Below are 26420 nucleotides of genomic sequence, written 5' to 3' on the forward strand. Positions count from 1 at the left end.
GCCACAACCATTGCATTTTAATCTTAGGCCTCTTGTGATGGTTTCCACAGACCTTGAGCCTTCTGTGGAGTGTTTCTTATCTTTTAAAAACCTTCATGCACCGGCTTTTATTTTGAGTTCTTGCATGTTTTGTCTATTAAAGAGAAAGGTGGAGGTTCGAATCCCACTAATTGTCAAGTTATGAAGTATGATGTAACATAAGAGCCTGGATCGTAGCATGTTAAAGAACCTTCAGATCACTTCCTTAACTCTGCCTTCTGCAGTTAAATGATTGCTCTTGAAGATAAACATGTTGAAGATGTTTTGCAGACCTTCTGCGCAGGAGGATCTGATCCACATGACGTCTTATCAGTGTAAGCATCAGTGGGTTTGACAAAATAAATACTGAGCATGAAAATGAAATTATTGAAACTCTGGGATGAATCAACTATTATTATTTTTTTGGAATTGATTATAAAGCATTTTTGATAGAGTATCAATCAAGTTGTAATTTTCACCAACAACTATTGATAATTTACTTTAACCTATTATGTAAGGGCCACATTAAACTGCTTTACTATAGTCTTTGCGATAAAAAGCATATGGCGCCGTGAAAAGTAGGATGGTATAGTTGGATATTTCAAAAGTGTAATAATTATGTCATGATGCTGTACTGTAGATATACTATATATATATGCTGTGATTTCATCATGTATTCATTATTTTTTATAAATAAAAATGATATGATATAGATTTCCTTTTTCATTTTGAGTGACTAATTGTTCATTACTGTTAAAAGAATATAAGTACTAATATGAATTGATATATATTTTTAGCAGCAGTGGAGGAAAAACAATACAGGCACCAAAATGGGAAAGAAATGCATCAAAACATGAGCTTGTTACTTTTTAATTTAAGATCAACCCATTATCTTATAGTTTATTTATTTGTATTAATTATGTATAGTTCATTTTATGTTACTGTATCTCTTATTTATTCCTTTTTAGTATTTTTTATTTGTATTAAACTTATTTTATTTCATTTATATTATTGAACTATTTGATTCTGTAACGCCACCACAAAACCAAAACAAATCCTGTGCTTCTTGTTTACAAGAATAAAAGTTTCTGATTTATTCTATACTAGAGGAAAAAGAGTTTGAAAAGAGTTTGACGTTATCCAGCGACATCCTATTTTTAGAGAGACTGGTCCACATCAGTACCTAACTTTATTTTAAAGTGACTGATGGACCCGGATGTCAAGTCCAATCCTGACACAATCTCTCACACACTTATTTTTAACACCAACAGTTTTTAAATGACTGTAAGAGACTCATCTGATCCTCCAGTGTCACATGCATGTTGCAGATGCTGTGGAGCAGATGCTCGGTAGGAGGAGAGACTGGAGCGGCGGAGGGAGGCGGAGGAGGAGGGAAGGACGAACAGTTGGAACAGGGAGACGTGCTGGTTACTGAACCGGTGGAAATCTCATGTGAAGGAAGAAGAAAAGCGTCTGGGAGAAGCTCGACTCATTTCAATCTGCTTTTTATTTATTCTCTGCTGGCAGAATGTGTTCTCCGTCGTGCTGTCTTTCCCAGGTGAGGACTATTTTCTGTTGTTCGGCTCTGTTGTGATTGTTCTTTTTTTTCTTCTTTTTTTTGCGATACTATTCACTATTTTACAGCAGAATACCTGTTAAAAAATGTGACAATTGTATACCGTGGTCCTGCAGGAGTGTTTTGTTGGCTCAAATAATAGAAAAAATATTGGCAATTCTCTCGCTTTTTTCCTGCTGACGTGAAAGTGCATCGTTCAGGTTCGGGAGACAAAGCGAGACGAGGCAGCGGAACTAGCTAAACATCACAAACATACACAAGCTATATGCTATATGCTAACTACACCACAACCTTGGTTTTAAATCTTACTAACCACACATTAACACCCACAAGGTGTGGTATTAATTTCCGTGCAATAAAAATAATCGTTATTTACAGTTTATTATTTTATTTTATTTTTTTTTCTCGCATTTTATTTAGTTGAACCAAGTTTTGCAAACTAACGCTAACCGATGCATTTCATCCAGAATTTGAGCAGCATGTTAGCATAACATGTTTGTTTTAATTTAGTTGATCATTTACTGCAGTATAAACACAAGATAACAGATTTGGAACATTTGTGTGATTAGATTTACAACTTACAAACAACATTCGTCCGATATTACAATTATAAAAACTAAAAAAAAGAAGAAAATGTATATATATATATATATATATATATATATATATCTTTTCTTTTTTTAACTCTCTAACTGTCTGTGTACTAATCTTCTTAACCACCCGGATATTGTTTTACACCAGACTGTCACCACCAGAGGAGAACAAAGCTTTACTTTTGGGATTAATACTTGGAGACAAAGTCAATGGTGGTCCCTTCATGCTGCTCTTTGACATCCCAGGATCTCCCTCCGGTGTCTCCGGTGTCGACTCCACGAGTGTCATTATGGTTTTTAATCTGCTCTCCCTGGATGTATAGAGACGCCCGAGTGGTCGTGTTGACTCTTCATTTCCACCTCTGAGGCCAGGAGGAAATGAAGGCTTGGTTAGAGATTGTTTGGGTTGGATTTAAAGAAGCACAGTGGGCATGGTGTGGGAGCAGCGTTCTCATAATTCCTCGACGGGATAAGGGATGAAGCCATCTTGTAATGAGATAGGGGGGTCGGCTTCAGCCCAGCGCTGAGTTCCTTCAGCCAAAGTGCTTTGGCTGCGAAACCTGGGGTAGAATTGAAACCATAAGTGTGAGCAACACATCGTTCGCTAAATCACTTGCAGCGAGTAACTAAATGGATGTTGAAAGTAATTGGATCGACTTAAATGAGTCAACAAACAAGACTAATGATGGCTTCACCATTTGTACGGAAAGGAATACATTTTAAAGGGAATATACACTTGAATAGATTATTAATAAGTATTTTTGCACCAATCTTTGGGCTTTCCCTTTTATTTTTTAATAGATACTGAAGTTATCTTTTGGGATTTTTTGTTCACATTACTGCCTCAGTAAAATGTATTTGGATCTTGAAAACGGCATAGAGGTTTATTGGATTTATGTCGGTTCTCTTCGCAAAAGCTGTTTGAACCCACAGGCAGAAAGCTCCAACTAATAAACAAGTCTGTACTGTAAGCGTGGTATTATTACTACATATTTGTCTGGCGCTAATGCTACAGTTCAGTCACATGATGAGAGCGAGCGAGACCCCACTGAGAAGCTATGCCCAGCTTCACTGTGGGTATTTGACTGTAGTCAGCAGCAACAGCAGCGGGAGATTGTTTCTTTTCTCCCTCGGAAATGTCATCGTGTGTCTCCAAACTAATTCCTTTCCTGTCTTGCAAGCCTAAAATCCACTTGGAATACTTTTCCACATGGGGAAAAGTGTTGGCTGACCTATGTTGTGGCTGAAAATATGTCAGTCTTGCTAGATTTTCCTAAAGCTGAGAACACATGGTGATAGACTTTATACTCTCAGCGATGTATTCCTACCATGAATCTTTAATAAGATCAATTGTTTTAGCTGTTTGGACCGTGTTGACCGCGATAGAAGGAACTGTCGCTTCTTTTGTGTACAGGCAACAGAGCAGCGATACATTTTTGCTGTGTGTATACAGCTGCCTAGCTATGAAGACAATAGCGGGGCCATTCGTCACAATAAAAAGGGGAAAGAGCCCATCTCTGTCGGCATGTTGGCCGGGCCAAACACACTTGTGTGAGAGGAGATCCTGCTTTTGTCCGTGATGTTTGTCTCCATTCCGTTTGGCTCCGTCGGACAGTTTCCTTCGGCCTGGAGACACAAAGCGTTGTTGTAATTTGAGCTAAAAGGGTGTGTCGGTTTCATCTGAGTCGTGGCTCTATCAGGGCGGACTGTGGTCAACTAAACTGGACGACCACTGTCATTAAGCTCCTGCAGACCGGTCTTTAAGTTTTCTAACTGATCATTATTCTCAAGCAAAACCTCAAGGTTGTTCCATAAGACAAAATTATGTCGTAGCATGTCCAGCCTGGGGGTCCAATAAGGAGCAAGTGGGCCGGGAGAGGTTTCAGTGAAAGTGACAAAATTGACATTACAACGATAGTAAACTCACTTCTCTTTTTAAAAATAATGATAATGTAAGTGATACTTAAACTGTAAGGTTCTACTGGATCATCTCGGCAGGAGATCCATAAATGTATGTGTCCTCATTTGTAATTGTTATATCTGGTGATATCTAGATCACTCACTGATTTATCTAAGTGCACTCTTGTATTTCAGTGTTTGTTTTGTATTTGTTGCCTTCGTCTTGTTCAACTATGATGTTTGCTTCTGCTTTTCTTGGCAAGGCCGCCCTTGTGGAAGAGATCTTGATCTCAGTGGGTTTTTTATCTGGTTAAATAAAGATTAAGTCATAATAAAAAATGATATATACAAAAAGACTTCAGAAAAACCCTGGATGAATTTTTTTTTTTTAATACTTGTCAGTAATTGATGATAGATCTGCTTTGTTAGTTCTTATTTTGTGTGTTGGTGAAATTTACAGTTTGTCCACCATTTTTCTGATCAGCCCTCTGTAGTTGAAAACAGCAGTAGCTCCAGTGCTCATTTGATAAGAAGGTAGTATACAAATATTTAATAAAATGCATTAAACTTCATGCATAAAGCGTATGATATTTGATTATCTGAAAGCAATTCCCTGTTAAAACTAGTTTAAACATAAATCAAAAGCTACCGTTGTTGCCAAGTCGTATTTAAAATCCAAAGTAAATGTTATAATTTGTCAGTAATACAGATGGTGAGACAGCAGGGATCCCCGGCTCGGTTCTGTACGGTAATGAATGTGTTGTAATTGGAAGTGCTGATAGTTGCGCTTCATGTGCTTCATGTTGTTTTGGCAGAATTCATGCATGAGTCATGAGTGTCTGACTGAGCTTCTGTATTTCTGCACCGAAACCTGTTTTCCACGTCCCTCCCATTTCACCCTGGAAAGAATTCCCAGGCTCTGCTTTATTTTTCAACATAAAGGAACATGATAAGGACACATTCTTCCTCGGTCCGGCAGCTGTGGTCTTGAATGTCGGTGTAGTTTGACCCTGTGCCGCCTCGACCCGTTTCATCAAAGCCTCCGAATTGACTGTTGGCAGGCTCGACACTCGACTGTGCCTCTGGATGTTTACCCTCCTGATACTCCTGCTGCTGTTGCATAGATAGTGACCCAATTTTGAGCGTGATTGCATTGTGCAAGCGTGGTTCAAGTACCGCTCTGTGTTTGGTTTAGTCGGCTCCCACTGCTTCCTGCTTCCCAGATACTGAAGTTCCTTTCATCCTCCTGGCTTCGGGATCACAAGCCAGTGGGGGTACGGAGGAGTGATTGAACAGTCGAGTCCTTGAAGCTGGAAAAATGACTGGGATCCGTTAGTCAAGATTTGCAGATGTAGGTCGGAATTGCTTTTAAGTCAAGGTCAAAGTGAGTGGATGAGCTGAACCGCGACGCCTATCGCCGTCGAGGGAGTACTCCTGCTTTCCTCATCTTCTCTTTGTAACCTAATATATATCACCACTCCATCCTTCTTCTGGAGAGAGGGAAGACGAGAAGAGTCGGGTGTAAATATGGAGGAGATGACACTTCCCTACTTCTGAGTTTATGGGCGGGAGGAGACGGAGGGAAACAAGATGAAGAGCATGGAAAGCTGCAGGCGGAACAAGGAAGAGGCAACCTTTTGTCCCCGGAGAGGCTCTTATAGTGGAGAAATGTGAAGCCTGCTGAGGAGGGTTGTGGGAGTGTTTGATCCAGGAGGTTCCTGGCAGCAGTGGTTATGAATACATGCAATACAGGGTCTCCTTGGAGTTATTGGTTTTGATTAACTTTGGATTGGTTTTCCAGATTTTTTTTTTGTTTCTGCAGGCGTTTTCCTTTGCACAGGCAGGAGTTTTCTTCCTCAGATGGAACAAGTTGAGAATCCAAACATTGAGCAACATTCTGCTCAAAATAGACCATCTATTTGCTTTAGGTGGTCCCAAGATCACAAAGTTCAGTGGAAAACCAAGTAGATGGAACTGATCAAGAATTAAACATGACTTTAAACATTTTTGAAGAAAGACAAATTTACAAATGAAGATAAATTAACCTCAGAAAAAATAAAATCTTGACGTTTTACCGAGTTGTAATGCTTTTTCTTAAGAAATGCTCAAATTTGATCCAATTCGTCTTAACATCCAAAAACTTCTTCTGATTCGCTGAGAACAACATGATCCAGCAGAGTTCCAAAGACACGCTGGCCACCTGTCAACAAGTTGTCGTGGCAGCCAAAAGTGGAGTGGCTTGTGTGTGTGTGTGGGGGGGGGTTGTTCAAGTGGGTAGGTTCAGGGTCTGTAACCAGGGATACCGTTTTTTTTGTGTGTGTTCATGTGTGTGTAGCGGAATTCCTTTACACCATCCCATGTGCTGCCCCTGCTTCTTTTATCCACTCTGTTAAGTTTGTTGCCCCCCCACCACCCCCTTAAGTGTGTGGCCGGACAGTGAAACACCCCTAACTAATGAAATCTAAACACCCTCAGAGCTTAATTTGGGGAGGTTTTTTCGGGGTCGATTAGAGTCTCACTGAAGAAGTGTGGGAGCAGCACAAACAAGAGAAACAGATTATCTCGCTCTGTTCCATGAAGGCGAGCGCTGACCGCGGGGCAGATGCATGAATTTAACATGTGGGATAATGAATGATGGGTTTTTTGAGGGGAAATTTCATGAATAATCTTTTTTAGTTTTAGTATATTAACATGTAAAATAGTATATCATATAATTTTCAATGCAATTTTGTTTATTTTATGGGTATTTTTCAACCATTCTATTTATGGTGAATCGACTAGGAGACACCATTAGCCACATCTACACCCTTGAAGCCCTGAAAAAAACTTGGCATCTGGAGCAAATCGCACAAATCAGACCATATTCCACACTGGCTTAAGGCTCTGGCCATGTTACAGTCCCGGGCTTAAGGTCCACACCGAGCGACCGAGGGGCTCCGATTACTTTCTGGTCCGGGAGGCAAATTGAAGTGATCCCGCTGAAGAACAGATGACAAATCTGAAGAAAATGATTTAGCAGAAGATTTGTTCTGGAATCTAGAATTTGTCAGATTATGTTATGGATACACACTGTTGAACTGGGTCGTTGACGTGACAGAAGTGCTTATAAAGTTGCAATCAATGTGTTATTAGGATGAAAATAAACTCCTTGTGATTTAATTTTCTTATGCGAACAATTATCTTTTTAACATTTGGTGTTGTCGCCTGATCTCCAAAACCAAGAAGTGAAGTGACATTTTGTTATCTGTGAGTACATTTAATGTGAGATTGAAGCAACATTTTTTTCACCGTGGACCAGTTTATTAATGTTGACATTATTTTTATGAACCGTTTACTTGTTTCTTTAACCATCAGGCGACTGAATCGAGCGTCTTGACCTGTCAAGAGTCACAGGTTAATGTTCGAACGCCTCACAGACTCATGATGTTGACATCAACATGAAACTCTTCAAACCGTCCAGCACTTGTTTTTTTTTGTGTAGCACACCTCCATGAAAAGGCCGTTTCTGCAAAATACGTTGCTCAAAAGTCACGTGGAGTTCAGCAGATGTGGTTTGTTATTATTATTCTTGTACTTCCTGTGAAGTCCCTCAGTCAGTAACCTCTCAGTGGCACCACACCTTGACTGTAGCCCACCTCACACTGCAGCCGTGTGTGTGTTCCTCACGCAGCATCAGATAAAAGCAGGGTGTTACCCGCCCGCAGATGTTACACCGTATAATCAGACTTTCTGAAATGGATTCAATCTTCTCCTTTTATTAGCAGCTAAACAGGAAGAGAACATGTGTGCAGGAGGAGAGAGAGTTGTGATCAGTAAAAGGTTATTGTATAGTGCACTATTTAAAGTTCGTGTAATGAAAAAAACACTTAAATGATAAAACACTTAAGTATAATCTTTCAGAGCCTGTCAGTAAGAGACGGGATAATTCGCCTCTCATGAGGAATACTCATTTTCCGATCCATGTCTGAGTAGAAGTGCTCTCGTCAAGCTCTCACCCCACAGGCGTGAGTCTCTGCATGTTGTCTGGACATGTTTTGCTTGTAACTCTAACCCTGGTCCTGTCTTCGTCCAGCTGGCCTGCTGCTGCGGCTCGGCCGCCTGCTCCTGCTGCTGCAACTGCTGCCCCAAGATCAAGCAGTCCACGGGGACCAGGATCATGTACGCCTTCTACTTCCTGCTGGTCACCATCGTCTGTTGCATCATGATGTCCCCCACGGTGGGAGAGGCCCTGGATGAGGCTGTAAGTACACCGATGTTTGGGGTCAAAGGGGAGACGTAGCCACAGCTCTTAAGACCGTACGAGTCGATAAGGATAGAGGTACAAACACACCAGATAAAGATGAAGGACATGACACATATGAACATGCTTATAGTGATGTTATTGTGTCGACAACACTCGACTTGTCTGGCCTCAAAACAAGGGAGATAACAGTTTTATCAGAAGGACGGGTATTAGTCGGTCCACTTCTGCGTTGACTCACTTCCTGTTGAGGAGAGAACAGAGAACTATAGGAGAAAAAAAATCTCATCCAGGCTCAAAATGGCCTCTGAAAGATCCACTCTGCTCACTTACACTCGCATCCAGACGCAAAACGCGCTTCCAAGTGGGAGGTCCGTGCTAAGAGAGCAGCCATTGTGCTGGTCAGAGTTGTGGTCTTTCTAGGGAGGGACATGTGAACAAGTCAAGAGTGTGACGACTGCTTTCATCTCAGCTCCATGTTCTCGCTGATACACTTCACTCTTCTCTGCAGGAGACTCTGAGATGATGATGGCAGTGACGTAGATGTTTGAACTTTCTTACAGAACGCATCGTTGCACAACGTTTTAATAGGTTTTTAAGAATTAAAGAGGCTCTTATATGGAAGTTTATTAGTGGCATCAGAATATTGAATGGTTGGATTTAACCTTCTAGACTGTTTTTGCTTGTGAAACCATTTCAATTAAATTAATTCTGGATTGAAAGGGTGAAATTGTTTTGTTGAACAATATAATTCAATAATCTATATTAAAAAGGATGAATTCGTTCTTCTTTTTGAAAGAAAGAATTTCTAAAACCTGTATATATATATAAAAAATGTTTTATATATAGTTGAGTATTGTAATATAATGAATGAAAATAGTAAAAGAGTAATTCTGAATTCTATATTTTTTAATCTGTAGCCATTTAAATTCAATTAAAAAAAAGATTGACTTTTCAGCTAATCTTGCTACACGTAGACGATCACATGACAACCTTAAATCATTCAATCAAGTAATACATACTATTATATACTATTACACGTATTACATATCAAACCAACATTTTTATATTGAATTAAAAAATGCTACACGTTAAAAAATATTACATTTAACAAACATATTTTCATTTTTTTTAAATTAAAATATCATTTCATTCAAACTATAAATGGTTAAAAACAAAACAAAACAAGGTTTTTTAATGTAAAATTCAACAGTTCAATATTATGATGGCCCTGAAATACTTCCATACTCGGCTCATGAAAACTGCTAATCTATTCATGCTGGTCTTTTGTTTGTGTTACACTGACGGTTGCTTGTAATGCCTTGCTAACAGGCTGCAGGGAACAAGGGATGAAAGGAAAGAGTCAGGGAGGGATGGAGCTTGTTGTCACTGGCAGCCCTGAAAAGACACCACCGGCGTCTTTAGTGCCGGGATGACAGGAGGGGGCGGAGCTTACCGTGTCCCAGCCTGACGTGCTTTGTGTGTGTGTGTGTGTGTGTGTGTGTCAGGTCCCCTTCTACCACATGTGCGAGAAGATCAATGCGGGGGCGAAGTGTGAAACCCTGGTGGGCTACTCCGCCGTCTACAAGGTCTGCTTCGGCATGGCCGGCTTCTTCCTCTTCTTCTCCCTCCTCACCATCCGCATCAGCAACAGCACGGGCTGCAGGGCGGCCATTCACAACGGGTAAGAGTCGAACAAAACTTTATCGACACTTATGGTCGACAAAAACCCTTCCATTTTAACACGAACGATCCGGTGTGTCTGGAGGTTCTGGCTGCTGAAGTTCATCATGCTGGTGGCCTGCTGTGCCGGGGGCTTCTTCCTGCCCGAGGAGAAAACCTTCCTGCAAGGTGAGGCCCGTCCAGACTCGTACTCGCACCCGTGTTGACCGTCCCCCGTGCATCCACAGTCTGGCTCTACATCGGCGCCGTAGGAGGGTTCTTCTTCCTGGTGATCCAGCTGCGACTGCTGGTGGAGTTCGCTCACAGGTGGAACACCAACTGGTGAGGGAGGCATTTCCTGTTTCTGAACCATTCACTTCCTGCGAGGTCTTGAAGGTCCACATCATGACACGTGTCGTTCCGGTCCCAGGACCTCGGGGGTGAAGTACAACCGAGGCTGGTACGCAGCTCTGGCCCTGGTGACGCTGGTGCTGTTCAGCATCGCGGTGGGCGCCGTGGTCTTCATGGCCATGTTCTACACTCACCCTGAAGTGTGTTTCTACAACAAGCTGTTCCTCGGCGTCAACGGAAGCCTCTGCCTCGTCATCTCTCTGCTCGCCATCTCACCCTGGATACAAAAACGTGAGGTTCCACTGCCAGAGTGCACCAAAACACTGAGATAATATCATAATACGATGATAATATCCACTAATATTCTGATTCAGAAAACTGCTGCTGCCACGACTACAAGTATCTATTACTACTGTTGTATCTTTACACATTATTACTACAAGTGTCAAATACTACTGTTGTATCTTTACACATTATTACTACAAGTGTCAAATACTACTGTTGTATCTTTACACATTATTACTACACGTATCATGAAGGTTTTCTTCTGTTTATGACATTCATGGATCAGCTTTTCTTGTAGCGGCCGAACATATTCATGATCATAAGTGTTTAGATGTCACATGGATTATTACGTCATCATTACATACTTACTTGAAATTGTGTAAATAATGAACATGTATGACTTATATAATGACTAACTATAGATCTAACTTCTTTATTATCACATTCCTATCAAATACTACCCTCCCTCTGTGTATATACTGCTACTACAAGTACTACTACTAATCTTGCAAGTATTACTACCATTCTTGCAAGTACTACTACTTATACCACAAGTACAACTTGCTAATACTACAACTAGTAATACCAACAATATAACAAGTACTATTACCACTAATTCCACAAGCCCTTCTTATACCAATACTTCTACTTCTAATACTACAGGTACTACTACCACCAATACCAAAAGTGTAACTACTACTAACTCTACTTTTACTACACGTTGTACTATCTCCAATATTATGAAAAATAGAAGTATAATTACCAACAATACTGCAATAATTACTACTACTTGTACTCCAAGTTGTAATACTTCCAATACTACAAACATTAGAAGTAATACTACCAACAATACTGCAAGTACAAATACTACTACTACTACAAGTTGTTCTATTACCAACAATAATACACATACTAATACCACCAATTCCACAAGTTCTAATTCTACTAATACTATACAACTATTAATACTAATACTACAAGTACTACTTCTACAAGTACTAGTACTACTTATACTAAAAGTACTACTATTACCAATAAATAACTACTTCAAATATTATGTTGATATTAATATTAAGTTCTTCTACCACCAATACAGCAATTATTACGATTAATACTACAAGTAGTACTACTATTGTTATAATACTACTACTACTACTACTAGTAAAACTTGTGTTAAAATCCCACGACTAATAATATAAATACTACTAAGACTAAGTTATAAAAACATAGTAAATGCATAATAAAAGGTAAAGTGTAACAACGAGGTCACATGTGAAACGAGAGAATGAGTAAATGTTGTGTGTTGTGGTATGTATTGTGCAGCAGGATCACGTGTGTGTGTTTGTGGTCCTCAGTGCAGCCTCAGTCGGGTCTGCTTCAGCCCGGAGTCATCAGCGTCTACGTCATGTATCTGACCTTCTCCGCCTTCTCCAGCAAACCCAAAGAAAGTCAGTGTGACATCATCACTTCACGTCATTAATGTTGTGTGTGTGTGCGCTTCAACTCATGATTCCCTCTATGTGTGTGTGTGTGTGTGTGTGTGTGCGCGCAGTGGTGGAGGTGGACGGCGTCAACCAGACGGTGTGTGTGTTTCCCTTCAACTCTGGGATGGAGAGTGACAATCGTATCGTGAAGATCCTGGGAACGACTCTGCTGTTCGCCTGCATCCTCTACTCATGGTACTTTATGGACCTCACACTTCATATCGTTACTGTTTATGCGTTTTTACGGCCGTGTTGCTGCGCTCTGATTGGCCGCCGCCGGGAGATCGTCTTGAGACGAGACCCGCATGTGGTTCTCATTGAGTCCAGCCCTCGTGTCTTGTTCCGGGACTTTCCATTAAAAAATAAATAATTGGACGCCACTGACTCTCTGCAGCCTGACGTCCACCACCAGGAGGAGCTCCGCGGCGCTGCGCGTCTACAGGAACAGCGAGCCGGAGACCGAGGTGAGGACGACGAAAAAACACTCCGTCGTGTCTTCACCTGCTGTAACCGCGTCTTCTTCTTGTCCCTCCAGAGAGCTCGCTGCTGCTTCTGTTGCGGAGACGACTCAGGTGAGAAGTTATTCCTCAACATCTTCTCCCCACCCCCCCCTCACCCATGAGCAGCTCATTGGTATTCCTCGCTCACCGCTGACGGGAGCGAGGAAGTATTGGTCAGCAAACACGGATGATGTCACTGTTACTAGGAGGTTAGTGGACCAGAGCAGCTGCTGGGTCCATGCTGGCGCCACACTGCCCCCTGCTGGAGATGAGCGGAAGTCTTAAATTGTCATGAGAATATTATTTGTAAACGTTATCGCTGCGATACACCATCATAGCAGAACATTATGACCACACTCTCGCCCATAAATTCCCCTGTACTGACCCGGTTTTTGCGTCCAGACGATGCCGACGAGGAGAAGAGGAGCGGAGGCCAGAACGTGATCCACGACGAGCGGGAAGGAACCATCTACGGCTACGCCTACTTCCACTTCGTCTTCTTCCTGGGCTCGCTCTACGTCATGATGACCGTCACCAACTGGTTCCAGTGAGTCCTTCAGAAACACATCCTCGAGATCATGATGATCAACAGTTTACCTTCAGCATCTACAACTTGTTGAAGAGCTGCAGTAGTTATAAAAGGACATACTGTGTATAGTATTTAGAAAATGGATTTATTATTGATATTACAATATAAAACTTAATTCTTTATTACTCAGAATTCAATATAAAATGTTATAATAGAGCCATCTTACCAGACTAATCCAATCGAGCACTGAGCCACTCGCTCTAACTTTTAAATCCACACCAAGACCAAAGAAAACTACCATTACCGTTTATTTGAGTCACATGATCGTCTGTGCGTCTCCTGATTGGATGAAAGTTGGATGAAGTCGCTCGGTTCTCTTCTGGTTAAGTCTGGTGTGGCTATTATACCAACATTTTTAGTATTGAATTTAAAAGGCTACGGATTATAAAATATTAGCCAGTTATATTACATTTCAACATTTAAAACGTTAAATCCAACCGTTAAATATTCTGCTGGCGCCAACGTGCGTCCATAAAAGTGTGGTTTTCGGGGCTGAGTCGGCCATTATCGTGAGGTTTCTTTAGAACCTCATAAGAATTTGAAACCTTTAATGACGTTGGCGTCACTGGAAACCGAGGCTGAAGGTCTCTAGGTATTAAAATCCTGTCTTGAAAACGACAGGACGACGTGTGTAACGATTAAACTCTCCGCGTCTGCAGCTACGCCGACCACAAGATCGAGAAGATTCTGGAGGGCAGCTGGTCCGTGTTCTGGATCAAGATGGCCTCCTGCTGGGTGTGTCTCTTCCTCTACATGTGGACCCTCATCGTCCCCATGATCTGCCCCGAGCGCTTCGAGGCGTAGAAAAACCCTCGACCCCACCCGACCCGCCTCCTCCACCCCACCCGTCTGCCTCGGCGGCGGAGAGACGACCAAGCGCCCCCTCGGACGGAGGACGATCTGTTGCCTTGTGTTTTTTAAGCTCCGTGTGGTTTGTTAAGCTGTTACTACCTTGACGGTATTTTTCTTATTTTTGATACGACTCTTTTTTCTAGAGCGTCGCTCTTTGTACGTCTTCTTAGTTGCTTTGAGTTTTGTACTCCCGGAGCTGCGGCGGGGTCTTGAGGACGAGACCCCCAAGGACGCCGCCGCAGACTCTCCTCTCAGGCTCCGCCTCTAGTTAGAAGTTCTCTATGCAACAGAACGAGCTCCTCATCGTCTCCATCGCACCCCGTGGTGACCCTGGTCGGATCCTTTGAGCCGAAATCTCTTCTGTTCGCGCCCGTGACGGAGGTTCTACATTCATTCGTAGAACCGCGGTTACGTTAGGTAACCCCGGGGGTTTTTCTGTGGTGCCAAAGGTAGTAGAAGGATCTGTGACACTCGTGTAGATGTTCCTCCACTAGCATGCTCTGGTCTGTCCCCGGCCTTCGAGTCACAATCAGGTAGCTTTTCTACTCCACTCAACACTGGATGTTGACTTCAGATCCACTCGTAAGTGTGTGTCTGTGTGTGTGTCGCCATCATCACGTCTCATGTTTTCTAGTGACACGTTTGGATGTTTTAATCCGTGATCAGAAGGTGGAGATGAACCGGAAACACTTTAGTCGGCAACTGTGAAGGATGTTAACGGCATAGATGTGTGTTACAGTGCAAAGTCCTAGTTGCTATGGAGACCAGATATGTTGTTCAGACTTTAAATAAAAATATTAAATGCCATCTTGACCTGGAAGTTTTTATTTGGTGTCTTAAATAAATGTTTTACATTTGTAGTCAAACTTACAGTTGCCATGGTAGCAAAAGATCTGCTTGTTATTGAGCAGGTGGTCATAATGTTACTGTTAAAATGTTCTATAACTTTTACACCAGAATATTAAGGAAATGGGAATCAATAGAATTAAACTGCAGCATTTTTTTCTAGTATAAACTTTTAAATGTCTGGCTCGTGGGCCCTCCTGAGATCACAGAAAATGTTAAATGTGCTCCAAATATTCCATGTAAATTGTTTGCTAAAATGTAAAGAAAAAACTAATCCAGCCGCAGAAAATTGTTGAATATTACAATTTATTAGGAGTAAAACTTCTATTAAAAAAAAACAATATAGTTACAAACTTGCTTTTTAATTTCTATTCAGACTTTACCATTTTTTTTTAAATCCAGTAATTTTGACCTAATCTAAAATAATTCATATAAAAACACCCCTATATAGTTAATTTTATTGTATTCCCATGAATAATATAAATCATAAAAAATTAAATTGTGTTACTGACATCATTTGATTGACAGGTTGATTCAGGACAGATTAATTGAATTAACATTATTGTCCAGATGTGAAGCAGAAACACTAATAAATAAATACAAGAATCCAAGGGAAGGAAGTAAAAAGGTTTGAGTCCCATTTTTATTTGATCAAACATGTAAATAAAGTCGTAAAACTCTCCACCAAGACTTGTAGGAAGTTCTTCTCTCACTTCTGGGTCTGGGCATGCAGCGTGTAGTCTTGCGGGATTTGATCTGCAGGGTCAGAAGCCCATGAGCAAGTGTCGGTCTGAACCCGGGGGTCAGTGAACTCACCGTTGCAGCGATACTTCAGGTCGGACCAGATGATGTTTTCCTGCGAGAAGCAGAAGACCCCCAGCCGGCCCCCCCTCATGCTGGTGTCGATGATCACGCCCGTGTCCGCCACCAGGGTGGACCCCTCGAAGAAGCGAGCCCTACGGGGTCCCGGACCGCGGGTGAGTTTGGGTGGTTACCGTGGCGACGGCGCGGGACTCACCTCATGTACCCGACCTGAGGCCTGTGCTGCAGGAACCAGCGGTACGACACTTTGTCCTTCCAGCCCACGTTCCGGGGGTCTTTCCAGAGGAGGCGGACCTGCTCGGGGGTGTCCCCGGTGTGCCAGAGCGAGTTCCTCAGGTACTCCCCGGGACCCGTTTTGGATTTCACCACCTTAGGGAGACGAAGAGGGAGTCGGTTTAGGACCCCGAAAGAACTTTAGGTTCCGGTCACCTTGAGCTGGATCCCGGGCTCGGCCACGGCCCTGAAGGGCGCCGCCTGCCAGTAGGTCTGCTCCGTCTGCTTCCACATCACCACGTAGAAGGACGACGAGTCCTGGTAGCCGAACACGAAGCCGGCGTAGTCGTCGTCCGTCACCGTGTTGACGTGGAAGGTTCCCTCGAAGTCCACGCCGCTGAACGCCGTGTAGCCTGCAGGCAAACCAGCGTCAGCACCACAGAAACATGGAGGTTCTTGGAGGCCACGCACCGATGGCCAGGCCGGGGTCAGAGTTCATGGTCTGGACGATCTCTCTGCCCTGAAGACGACAAACATCAGGCGACCATTAGAAGAAAGTATTGATGCACTTAAGTATACTTTATTTATGTATCTGTGTTTAACTGAAGCCATATTTTGCAAATGATTTATACAAGAAGAGTATATAAAAATTACATTACATTTATACCAGAGTTAATCTATGGTTTACATCTTAACAAAGTGTCTATAAAATATATATTTTTAATTTACAATTAATATGCAAATAGGTATGGCGTTTGTTCATTTTTGTGTCACAATTTTGTTAGGATTTTTTTTGGCTTTCAAAATATATTTTTAACCCATATTTTTTATGTTTTTTATTTCACTAAAGTTTAAAAAAATATATATATATTTTTTTTTATTTGGATTTCAAACCAGATTTTATTCTTATAGCTTTTTTATGTTTTACATATCAATACATTTTCATTTAAATCTCATTAAATCTTGTATTAAAATATTGATAGTGTTTGTTCATTTTTGTGTTGAAATAAAATAGATTTTATATTATTAATTAATTTTTGCTTTAGAATAATTGTATTTCTATCATAATTATTTTATGTTTTAAATATCAATAAAGTGTTGGTTTTTTTTTGTTTTCATGCAGATGCAGATATTCAGGGGACTTTAAAAAATATTTGTGTTGCAGTTATTCTTAAAAATGTTTTTAGGGATTCATTTTTTTGACTTTCAAATTAGATTTTATTCGTATCATAGTATTTATTTTACAAATCAATAAAGTGTATATAGATACAAATATTTTTTATTTACAATTATTTTCATGCAAATATTTTTGGCATTTGTCAATTTTTGTGTTGCAATTGTTTTCCCAACGCTAGCTGGCAGCAGCTAAAGGAACATTAAAATCGGCTGCCGATGACTGAGGACGAGAGGATACAGTCGACTCCAGCAGCTTTTCAAGCTGATGTTTGGACATATTTTGGTTTAAAAACAAATGAAAGTAGTTACGACTTCGTCAAGAGTCATGTGGTCTGTAAATACTACAACACCAGAGTCAAGTACTCGACAATTCTACAAATATATCCTTGTTACTACAGTATCACTATATTTTGTATTTTTAACCCTGTATCGTGACACGTATCTAGAGATTCTCATCAACACACGACTCTGCTGCTGCTGAGATCCAGGAAGTGGTCACCTGGTTGAGGACGACCCAGTTGGGGTCAATCTGAGAGTCTCCCTCCGGGTCCAGCACCACGGTCTGGTAGGCCCTGAAGTCGGTCAGCGTGACCTCGGCGTTCTCGGGGCACTGGTCGATGATGTCGTTGACGTTGTCGTTGTCGAAGTCGCCTTCGCAGGCGTCGCCCACGTTGTCGTCTGTCACACACGCCGGGTCACGAGGCCACTCGACACCCACCGCCCGCCCCGAGTCTCACCGTCCGAGTCCTTCTGGTCCACGTTGGGGACGAGTCTGCAGTTGTCGTCTTCGTCCACGATGCCGTCGTTGTCGTCATCGTCGTCGCACTCGTCGCCCTGAAACACACACGGGTGTGAGGACGTGTTTGAACATCAGTTACACAACTTGTGTTACCTTCCCGTCCTTGTCCGTGTCCAGCTGCGAGGAGTTGATGACGGAGGGACAGTTGTCCTTGGAGTCCTGGTGTCCGTCGCCGTCCCTGAGAGAGACGCCATCAGAGACCGTCGCCCCGAACACTCACCTGGACTCACCTGGACTCACCTGTCCACGTCGTTGTCGCACGTGTCGCCCACCAGGTCGTTGTCGGCGTCGGACTGAGGAGACAGAAGACAGAAGCGTCGTCTCCGCCGTGTCTCCGAGGAGGACGAGCGCTCTCACCTGGTTAGGGTTGTACATGTCGGGACAACTGTCGCAGGCGTCGCCCACGTTGTCTCGGTCTCTGTCGCGCTGGTCCCGGTTCGGGACTCGCTGGCAGTTGTCCAGATGGTTCGGCAAACCTGAGGCACGTCGGACACGTTAGACTCTTGAACGAAGAGACAAACCTGCCGCGATATAATCTTTCATGAAACATCATTTTTTGTAATAAACAATTTTCCTTATTAGAAATACACCTCAATAGTGTGACTTCATATCCCATAATACACTGCAACAGTCCAAGCTATAATAGCTGACTGTTTAAATTGATTTTTATCTCTCATTACATATGAAAAATGTTATATTATTCAATTTAAAAAAGCGTCTTCAATTTAAAAAAAAATTAATTAACAGAAAAGTGGCTTCAATAACAAAAAACATTTCTCAATCAAAATCAGTATTTTCAAATAAAGTCGTTTGAAAGCATGAATAAGCTTGAGATTAAAAATCACTTTGTTGTTGAAACTGTTTTCTATTCTTGAAGTAATCTTGGTCTTATTATGGGTTAGACATTATTTCTTCCAAAAAAAAGGTAAAGCAAAAGAAATACTTTTTTATTGAAGTAGTTGTTCATTTGTGTTAAAATAAAAATGGTTTTCAAGTCAATTTTTTGACCTTTTTTTAATTGATATTATTAATTTGATCGAAGATATTTTTTTTCTAAATTAAAAGTATTATTTTCTTTTAAATGAACCTTTTTTAATTAAAAGAAAATATTGATCTAATTAAAGCAACTTTAAAAAAAAAAGAGTTTTGTCATTATTTTCTATCTAAGGAACTTTTTTCTATTGAAAATATCTTTTGTATTAAATAAACTTTTTGTTTAGTGAAGCAACTTTTCGATTGAATAGTAATATTACCATCATAATTACACAGGGTGAACTTTAAAACATTCAAACCACATTTGTGGTTTTAAGTCTTTACTTTTATTGATTTGTGTCCTTTTTAATAATTTCTTCTGAATTAAATATTTAAAATATGATTATATTTTGTGTAGAGCACGTCAGTTAGCAATGTTTCCAGAGTAAAACATATTTAGTTATTTATTATTAGTGAATGATTCTAATATTGAAAAGTGTTACGAGTCAATTTCACCTCAGAATGACTGAAGCTAAGCTAAGCTAAGCTAAGCTAAGCTAAGCTAAACTAAGCTAAGCTAGCGATTAAACATCAAAAAAGAACATTTGAATAAAAGTTTCAAACAAGTTGTGACCTTGGCTCCTGCAAGGTTTGTAGTGACGCCAACTGCTACCTGTGACATCACTTAAAAAAAAACTGAGTAATAGCCAGTGAGGTAATGGCTGGGATGTATGGGATGCCAGGAGAGCCATAATTAGGAAATAGAAAGTCGATTGGAAACAGTACATTAAAGGGAGAAAAGGTCAAAATATACTGTATCTAAAAATACATTAAATTGGATATAAATACACTCAGTTATATGTTGAATAAATCAAACAGTATTATGTGTTATATATAAATATATATAATATACAGTCCAACTCCGACTGATCTTTTTTCCTACTTAACTCCAGGACTATGGAACGTTACAGCAGAACAGTAATAAATCTATATTAATAAACGATCATTTTAGCAAAAACTTCATTTAATAACTGTTTGAAAAAGATCCATGTTTTTGATCAAGCGGGTCTTAACATTATTTCACTGTATTTTCCCAGAAGAAGATTTTCCTGAGGTCACGCTGGAGCTTCCAGGAAAGCTGGCGTGTGGACGGAGGTGACAGTCAGAACAATCGCAGCAGCAGATGTCTGGGAATAGTTTCCAGCAGCCCTGGAGTCTGGAACTCTTGATGCTGGAAAATGATCCGAGACAGAAAACAGACTCCAAACAGACTCCATCGCTGACCAGAGCGGCTGTGATTGGTCACTTTCACGCCCGTAAGTGAAGCCACACGAGTTTCTTTCTTCACGAAGAGTCCAGATGTTTCCACTCACCGTCTCCGTCCATGTCGTCGTCACACGCGTCGCCCTGACCGTCCTTGTCCGTGTCCGTCTGCGCGGGGTTGTCCACGGTCCTGCAGTTGTCGCAGGCGTCGCCGTGGAGATCCTTGTCGCTGTTCTTCTGGTCCGGGTTCGGGACCAACAAGCAGTTGTCCTGCAGGAGGTCAGAGGTTTAGCGTCCGGGGTCACGTGACGGAGAGGCGGCGACTCACTTCTATGTTGATGATGCCATCGTTGTCGGCATCGTCGTCGCACGAGTCTCCCACCCCGTCACCGTCGGCGTCCTCCTGCCCGGAGTTTGGAACCACCACACAGTTGTCCTGCAAGTGTAAAGAGTGCAGTTCCACCTTACACCAGTAGTCTACCTAACGTTACTTTTGAATCACAGTGTTCAAGTACAGCTTTAGTTTTCTTTAATGAGCCACCCCAGTACAGTAGAGCCACAGGCGTGCCATGTTAACACAACCACCACAGTACCATCCAGCACCAGCCCCACTATATTCACAAAACACCACATTTTCATCCAGCCCCAAGCCAACTTTATTAATCAAAACCACCACATTACCATCCAGCTGTAGGCCTACAATATTAACAGAGCAACCACATTAATATCCAGTCTCAAGCCCACCTTATTAAGACCCATTACTCTACACTAACAATCCCACTATGTTAACAAAACCACCACAGTACCATCCAGCCTCAAACTTACTATATCATCAAAACCACCACAGTTACATCCAGCCTCAAACTTACAGTATCATAAAAACCACCACAGTACCATCTAGCCTCAAACTTACTATATCATCAAAACCACCACAGTACCATCCAGCTTTAAACTGACTATATCATCAAAACCACCACAGTACCATCCAGCCTCAAACCTACTATATCATCAAAACCACCACAGTACCATCCAGCCTCAAACCTACTATATCATAAAAACCACCACAGTACCATCCAGCCTCAAACCTACTATATCATAAAAACCACCACAGTACCATCCAGCCTCAGTCCACTCTGTTAAGAGGACCACCACGTGACCGTTCGAACCTAAAGCCCACTATATTTATAAAACCACCACAGTACAAAGTAAAAATATATATTGTAGTACATTGGATATAAATAAGTAAGTAAATAAGTATAAACTCATTTATATGGCGATGGTGAAAAAAAATGGAACAGTTTAATTAAGGAAATACATATTCAGCCTCAAGCTGCACTTTATTTATAAAACCACCACATTACGGTCCAGTTGCAATCCCACCACGCTAAGATACCATCCTGTCGCTGTCTCTTTATGTTCACTAAGCCACCACATGACGATCCTGCCGTTGGCCCCATTTCATGACAGAACCACCACATCAGAACAGTTCCCTGGATTACCTTCTTGCAGCTCTCCTCACTGCAGCGCAGCTCGTAGTCCGGGTAACCATCGAGGTCGGTGTCCTTCCCACACATGAGACCGTCTCCGGCCCACCCGACACCACACTGTCTCAGAGGGAACATCTCTCAGGTCTCTGGAACTTCACCTCCACGAGGATCAACTCTTACCACACACTTGATGCTGCGATCTCTCTGCAGAACACACTCGGCTCGCTCGTGACACGGGTTCGGTTGACCGTTGGGACACAGCCTCTCCACCTGGCACCCTCGGACCTGGTCGCCCGTGAAGCCCCTCTTGCAGTCCGTGCAGCGAAACGACCCCTGAGGAGGAGGTCTTCGGGTCAGAACCGGTACTTGAGTGCAACTGGTTGATACTCACGATTGTGTTGTAGCAGTTAGAGTTGGCAGTGCAGCCTCCGACTATAGGTGGATTCAAACACTCGTCTATGTCCTGGCAGACCTGAGGGAGGAAGAGCGTGGACATGCATTATGAGGAGGAGATGTTTAATGTCCAGTTCTTTATTACAGTGAAAAGTCAAACCTGTTTGTTGGACCTTGCAAAGTTCACTCCTACTCCGGTCAGCTCCGGCCCCAGGTATCCCAGCGGACACTTCTCACAGCGAAACCCCGGAGCCGTGTTGACGCACTTCACTCCGGGAAAACATGGCTTCAACTGGCACTAGATCACAAAGAAGGATTGTTGCTCGGAGTGAGGACGCGAGACTTAAAAGTACCTCGTCGACGTCGTCGCAGTTCCGCCCGTCACCCGCGTACCCATCGGGACACGGGGCACACTTGAACCCCCCTCTTCCGTTTGGGATGCACATGTTCTGTCTGAAGCATGTTCCGTGTGGACAGGTGGTGGGTAAAGGTCTGATGGTCGGATCTGGATCGGCGGGACCAGGACCAGGACCAGGACCAGGACCAGGACCAGGACCGGGACCGGGACCGGGACCAGGACCAGGGCCAGGGCCAGGACCAGGACCAGGACCAGGACCTGGGGTTGGGCCAGACTTGATCGGATTTGCTCCAAGATCTGTGCGAGCATTGAATCCATTTTAGCATCTGACAGATTTATATTCTGTGTCTGAGCTTCTCACCGCAGGGAAGACACTCGGAGACGATGTTCCTCAGGAAGTTAGTCTCTTTCATCTGGAGGAGGAATGTAAAAAAAAGTATTAAAATCAAAATTACGAGAGATTGCAGACCTCTGCCAAGCAGCTAATTTCTACCCATATTGTAATTCCATTGCTTTAATTTATTGATACATTTTTTAAGTATTTGAAATGTTGTTAATCTCAATCAGCTCTTTTCTACTGCAGGTGGCAGTAGCGTTCAACCACAGCTTGCTAGCTGGCATTGCAACAGAGAACAACAAATCAAATGATTCATGGATCCAGATGGTTATTCAGGAGAATTCCAAAGACTCATTATCTCTTTCTACATTTTCCGAGATTTCGGGATTTCAAAAGATGCATTTGTTGAAGCATTTCATTATATAATTTGTATATTGAAATGTTAAAAAAAAATGAATTAATGATTAATGATTTTCTTTTTACCCATAGAATTTGATATACTATTTGCAATTATTCAAAAGCAAATATTCTCAATTCAATCATTTTAATCCATAGACTTTTATATTCAACGTAAAAAGTTTGGTATTGTCTGGTGGCACTAATAATCCAACATTTTTATGTTGAATTTAAAAGCAAATGTAATCTTTCAAAGTTTAATTATATAACTCTTAACTATTGTGATGGCTCTGATATACGTCCATATTTTGCTAAAACCTATAGAATTCTCAGCAGCGACTGGTCGGCGTCACCTGCTGGTGAAGAAGCTCCTTCATCTCAGCCAACATGTTCTTCAACTCCACCATGGTGGTCTGGTCATGTGACGCCCGGCTGCTCTGAAAATCTGAAAAGGAGCGAAAATTAAGACGTCATTTATTAATAAATGAATCCTGGAGCTGCTCTCACCCAGCAGCTGCACCACCTGACCCTGATGCTGCATGTTGCAGCCCTGCAGAGTCGCCACGTTCTCCACCGTGTCCTCCATCACCAGCTTCAGGTCGCTGAGCTCGTCCTGGTGGAAACATCATGACGCGTCATCAAAGAAGAAGATAAACAATGAGAGGTATAGGAGTCACCTTGCCGTTGGACTGCAGGGTCCTGAGGGCCACCTTGTTGGAGCCCGCAGGGATGGAGCCGAAAGCAACGGGCAGGTCGTCCAGAGAGTGGACCAGGATGCAGTCCACATAGATGTTGAGGCGCGGCGGGCCGTTCTGCAGACCGCTGGCATGAAGCATCACGTGATGGTCTCTGCCGTCAGCCAGGGGTCCGTAGTTGAAGCTGGTGGTGCCGGACCTGCCATCAGACCTCAGGTACCGCACAGTGACTGCAGGTGGAGAGAAACTCAACTAAGAACCTTCAGTTCCTTTTGTTTTAGTTTCTGCTGCCTCTTCAAGTCGCAACATTAGCCTCAAGCAGCACGATAGTTTAACACTTAAATGAAAGCTTATTTTATGTTTAACCCTTGTGTTGTCTCAGGGTCACCTCCTGAGACAACACAAGGGATAACACAAACATATTTTTCTGGGGCCTCTGGGTCACCTTGACCCTGAGATATCACAAGGGTTAATTCACATCTTGTTGAGCATTTTCATGAGCAAATGTATTTTATTTTAAGATTAAAGATTTAGTAGGAAAACCACAAGATTAGTTTGGGTTGATTCGTCATTAAAAAGTTATTGATTGAAGTTTTTAAAACATTTCACTGCGAAAATTCTCAAGTAATATAATACAATGTAACCATATATATAATAAATCATATATCAATCGGTTGCTTTTTTGATAAAAAGGACATAATAGGTGTAAAAACTGAACTATGTCTTTGTAAAAAAAAAAGAAGAAAAAGTATTTAAAAAGAAAAACAACATTTCAGTTGCTGCTTGTCTTTTGCCGACATTCTATGGAAGTGGTTTTTTTTTTTAATTCTATCAAAATTCAAAATTCAATAAAAGAGAAAAACTACTTAAAAACTCTTTTCACAAAAAAATAGTTTCACCTCAATAAAAAAAAGATCATTTTTTGACACTAAAAGGTATCTCTGTGCTAAATGGCAAAATGAGATAATTAGCTTAACCTGTGGGCGGATTATTTCAAATATATTAACTAAAATAAATCTTTATGTCAGTGAAGTCTGACAGATATTTAACACGCTGTCACTCATAAACTCCCTCCTTTGTACGCCGTCACGTGTGACTGTGTTTATGTTGACGAACCTTTGCTGAGTTTGGCTTGAACGCTGAGCTCCAGGTACTTGGTGTTCTCTCGCGGGTTGATGACGCTGTACAGGCTGGTCGGGCCTTTGCTGTGCAGTTTGAAGGAGGAGAGCAGGAACGCCTCATCGCGACCTTTGTTCTTCAGGCTTCCTTGCAGGAGGTCGGGCAGGCAGTCCGGCGACACCAGCAGGTCGTAGACTGACACCACGGGGCAGGTAACAGGTGAGTGTTATAGGTGAGAAGAGGTACATTATCAGAATGTTGAATTGATGAATACAACATTTCCAAACTTTTTGAATTCTACAACAAAAATGTAAGCATTTAATACTTTTTTAATAATGGAAATATTTTTTTTATATTCAAAGGTTTAATGTCTCGAGTTTATGAATAAGGGATGAAACATGTTTCACACATAGAGTTTTATGTTGTAATTTAAATTATAATTCCATTATTTTGTTTTTTCCTCACCTTTTAAATTCAATATAAAAATGTTGGTGTGGTAGCGCGTCCAGACAATATCAAAAAGTACCGAGATAGTTTATCCTTCCACCAATCATGAGGCACACAGACGATCATGTGACAAAAAAAAGCACTGACGCGTCAAATTTCATGTATCAATTATTCAATAGATACAAATACAAACAATTCTGAATTAAATTATATCAAATTATACTAGATTAAAACAAACTCAATTTAAATATGTGATTTTTGGAAATTAAATCATTTTAAAAACAATTCAAGGCTTAAAGAAAAACAAAAATAGAATAAATAGATTCTGCAATCTACACCTTATTGTTAAATTCAACCATCCAATATTCTAATGCCACTGATAGACTTCAATATGGCTGGTATTAAGTCAGCGAAGGAATTATTTCCGCTGGCACAAACACACGCATGTGTGACGAGACAGTTTAAACAAAGCTGTACACAGAAAGGTGGTAATACACATGTATTTGTTCACGATGACAAACAACAAACGCAGACGAGACACTCACCCAAGCCTTGAGCCGTGACACAGCCAATGAGCTGCTGCAGCAAGACGGCCAGAGCCAAGCCCCCGGTCCAGACCCCCATCATCAGTCCAGCTTCAAGTAAACAAGTCGTGTCAGCCCCGGGTTCATATCATAGACGTGAAGCCCTCGCACAGACTTTTTAAAGGGAAAAGGGGAGGGTCCTGGTCCGGTCCTGGTGCCACACTGGCACCAGCCAGAGGACACTTGAGCGTCCACAGAAGGAAAAAAACACAGGCGGTAAAACACTCCTCCAGAGTTCATGAGGCAGACATAATGTAAGTGAGTAAGAATGCTTCTAGATAAAGACTTTCACTTCGATCTGTATCAGCAACATTCAGATGTATTACAGGTTCTCTGGAAAGCCTGCAGTAACTGATTACATCCTCCAGATGTTTTTCACTCTCAGCTCGGCCAGCAGGCCGTGGATTCAAACCAATGAGCAGGACGTTACTCCGAGAAGTGAGACGGTGTTTCACCGTGGAGGC

General features: G+C 41.8%; 2 protein-coding genes across 2 annotated transcripts; one reads left to right on the forward strand and one right to left on the reverse strand.

Moving 5' to 3' along the window:
• Positions 1-1397: 1397 nt before the first annotated feature.
• On the forward strand, positions 1398-14851 carry serinc5 (serine incorporator 5). The gene is made up of 12 exons (XM_087793987.1): positions 1398-1576; positions 8159-8326; positions 9835-10010; positions 10095-10177; positions 10237-10330; positions 10419-10630; positions 11980-12072; positions 12177-12303; positions 12503-12572; positions 12644-12680; positions 13011-13155; positions 13857-14851. Exons 1-12 carry the CDS (start codon positions 1547-1549, stop codon positions 13999-14001), a joined length of 1380 nt encoding a protein of 459 aa, XP_087650113.1. The 5' UTR covers positions 1398-1546; the 3' UTR covers positions 14002-14851.
• A 658-nt stretch (positions 14852-15509) lies between these two features.
• thbs4a (thrombospondin 4a) lies at positions 15510-26329 on the reverse strand. Its single transcript, XM_087793979.1, has 23 exons — positions 25918-26329; positions 24923-25120; positions 23789-24036; positions 23619-23724; positions 23465-23556; positions 22740-22791; positions 22374-22675; positions 22181-22318; positions 22019-22099; positions 21808-21960; positions 21640-21744; positions 20469-20576; positions 20251-20410; positions 18263-18381; positions 18146-18198; positions 17999-18083; positions 17844-17940; positions 17606-17784; positions 16402-16450; positions 16147-16343; positions 15914-16086; positions 15712-15851; positions 15510-15651 (listed from the first exon to the last, which is right to left on the reverse strand). The coding sequence occupies exons 1-23, from the start codon at positions 25997-25999 to the stop codon at positions 15605-15607; spliced, it is 2964 nt and encodes a 987-aa protein (XP_087650105.1). The 5' UTR covers positions 26000-26329; the 3' UTR covers positions 15510-15604.
• Positions 26330-26420: the final 91 nt, after the last annotated feature.

The sequence above is a fragment of the Callionymus lyra genome, chromosome 1, assembly GCF_982586985.1.
Source record: "Callionymus lyra chromosome 1, fCalLyr1.hap1.1, whole genome shotgun sequence".
NCBI lineage: Eukaryota > Metazoa > Chordata > Actinopteri > Syngnathiformes > Callionymidae > Callionymus > Callionymus lyra.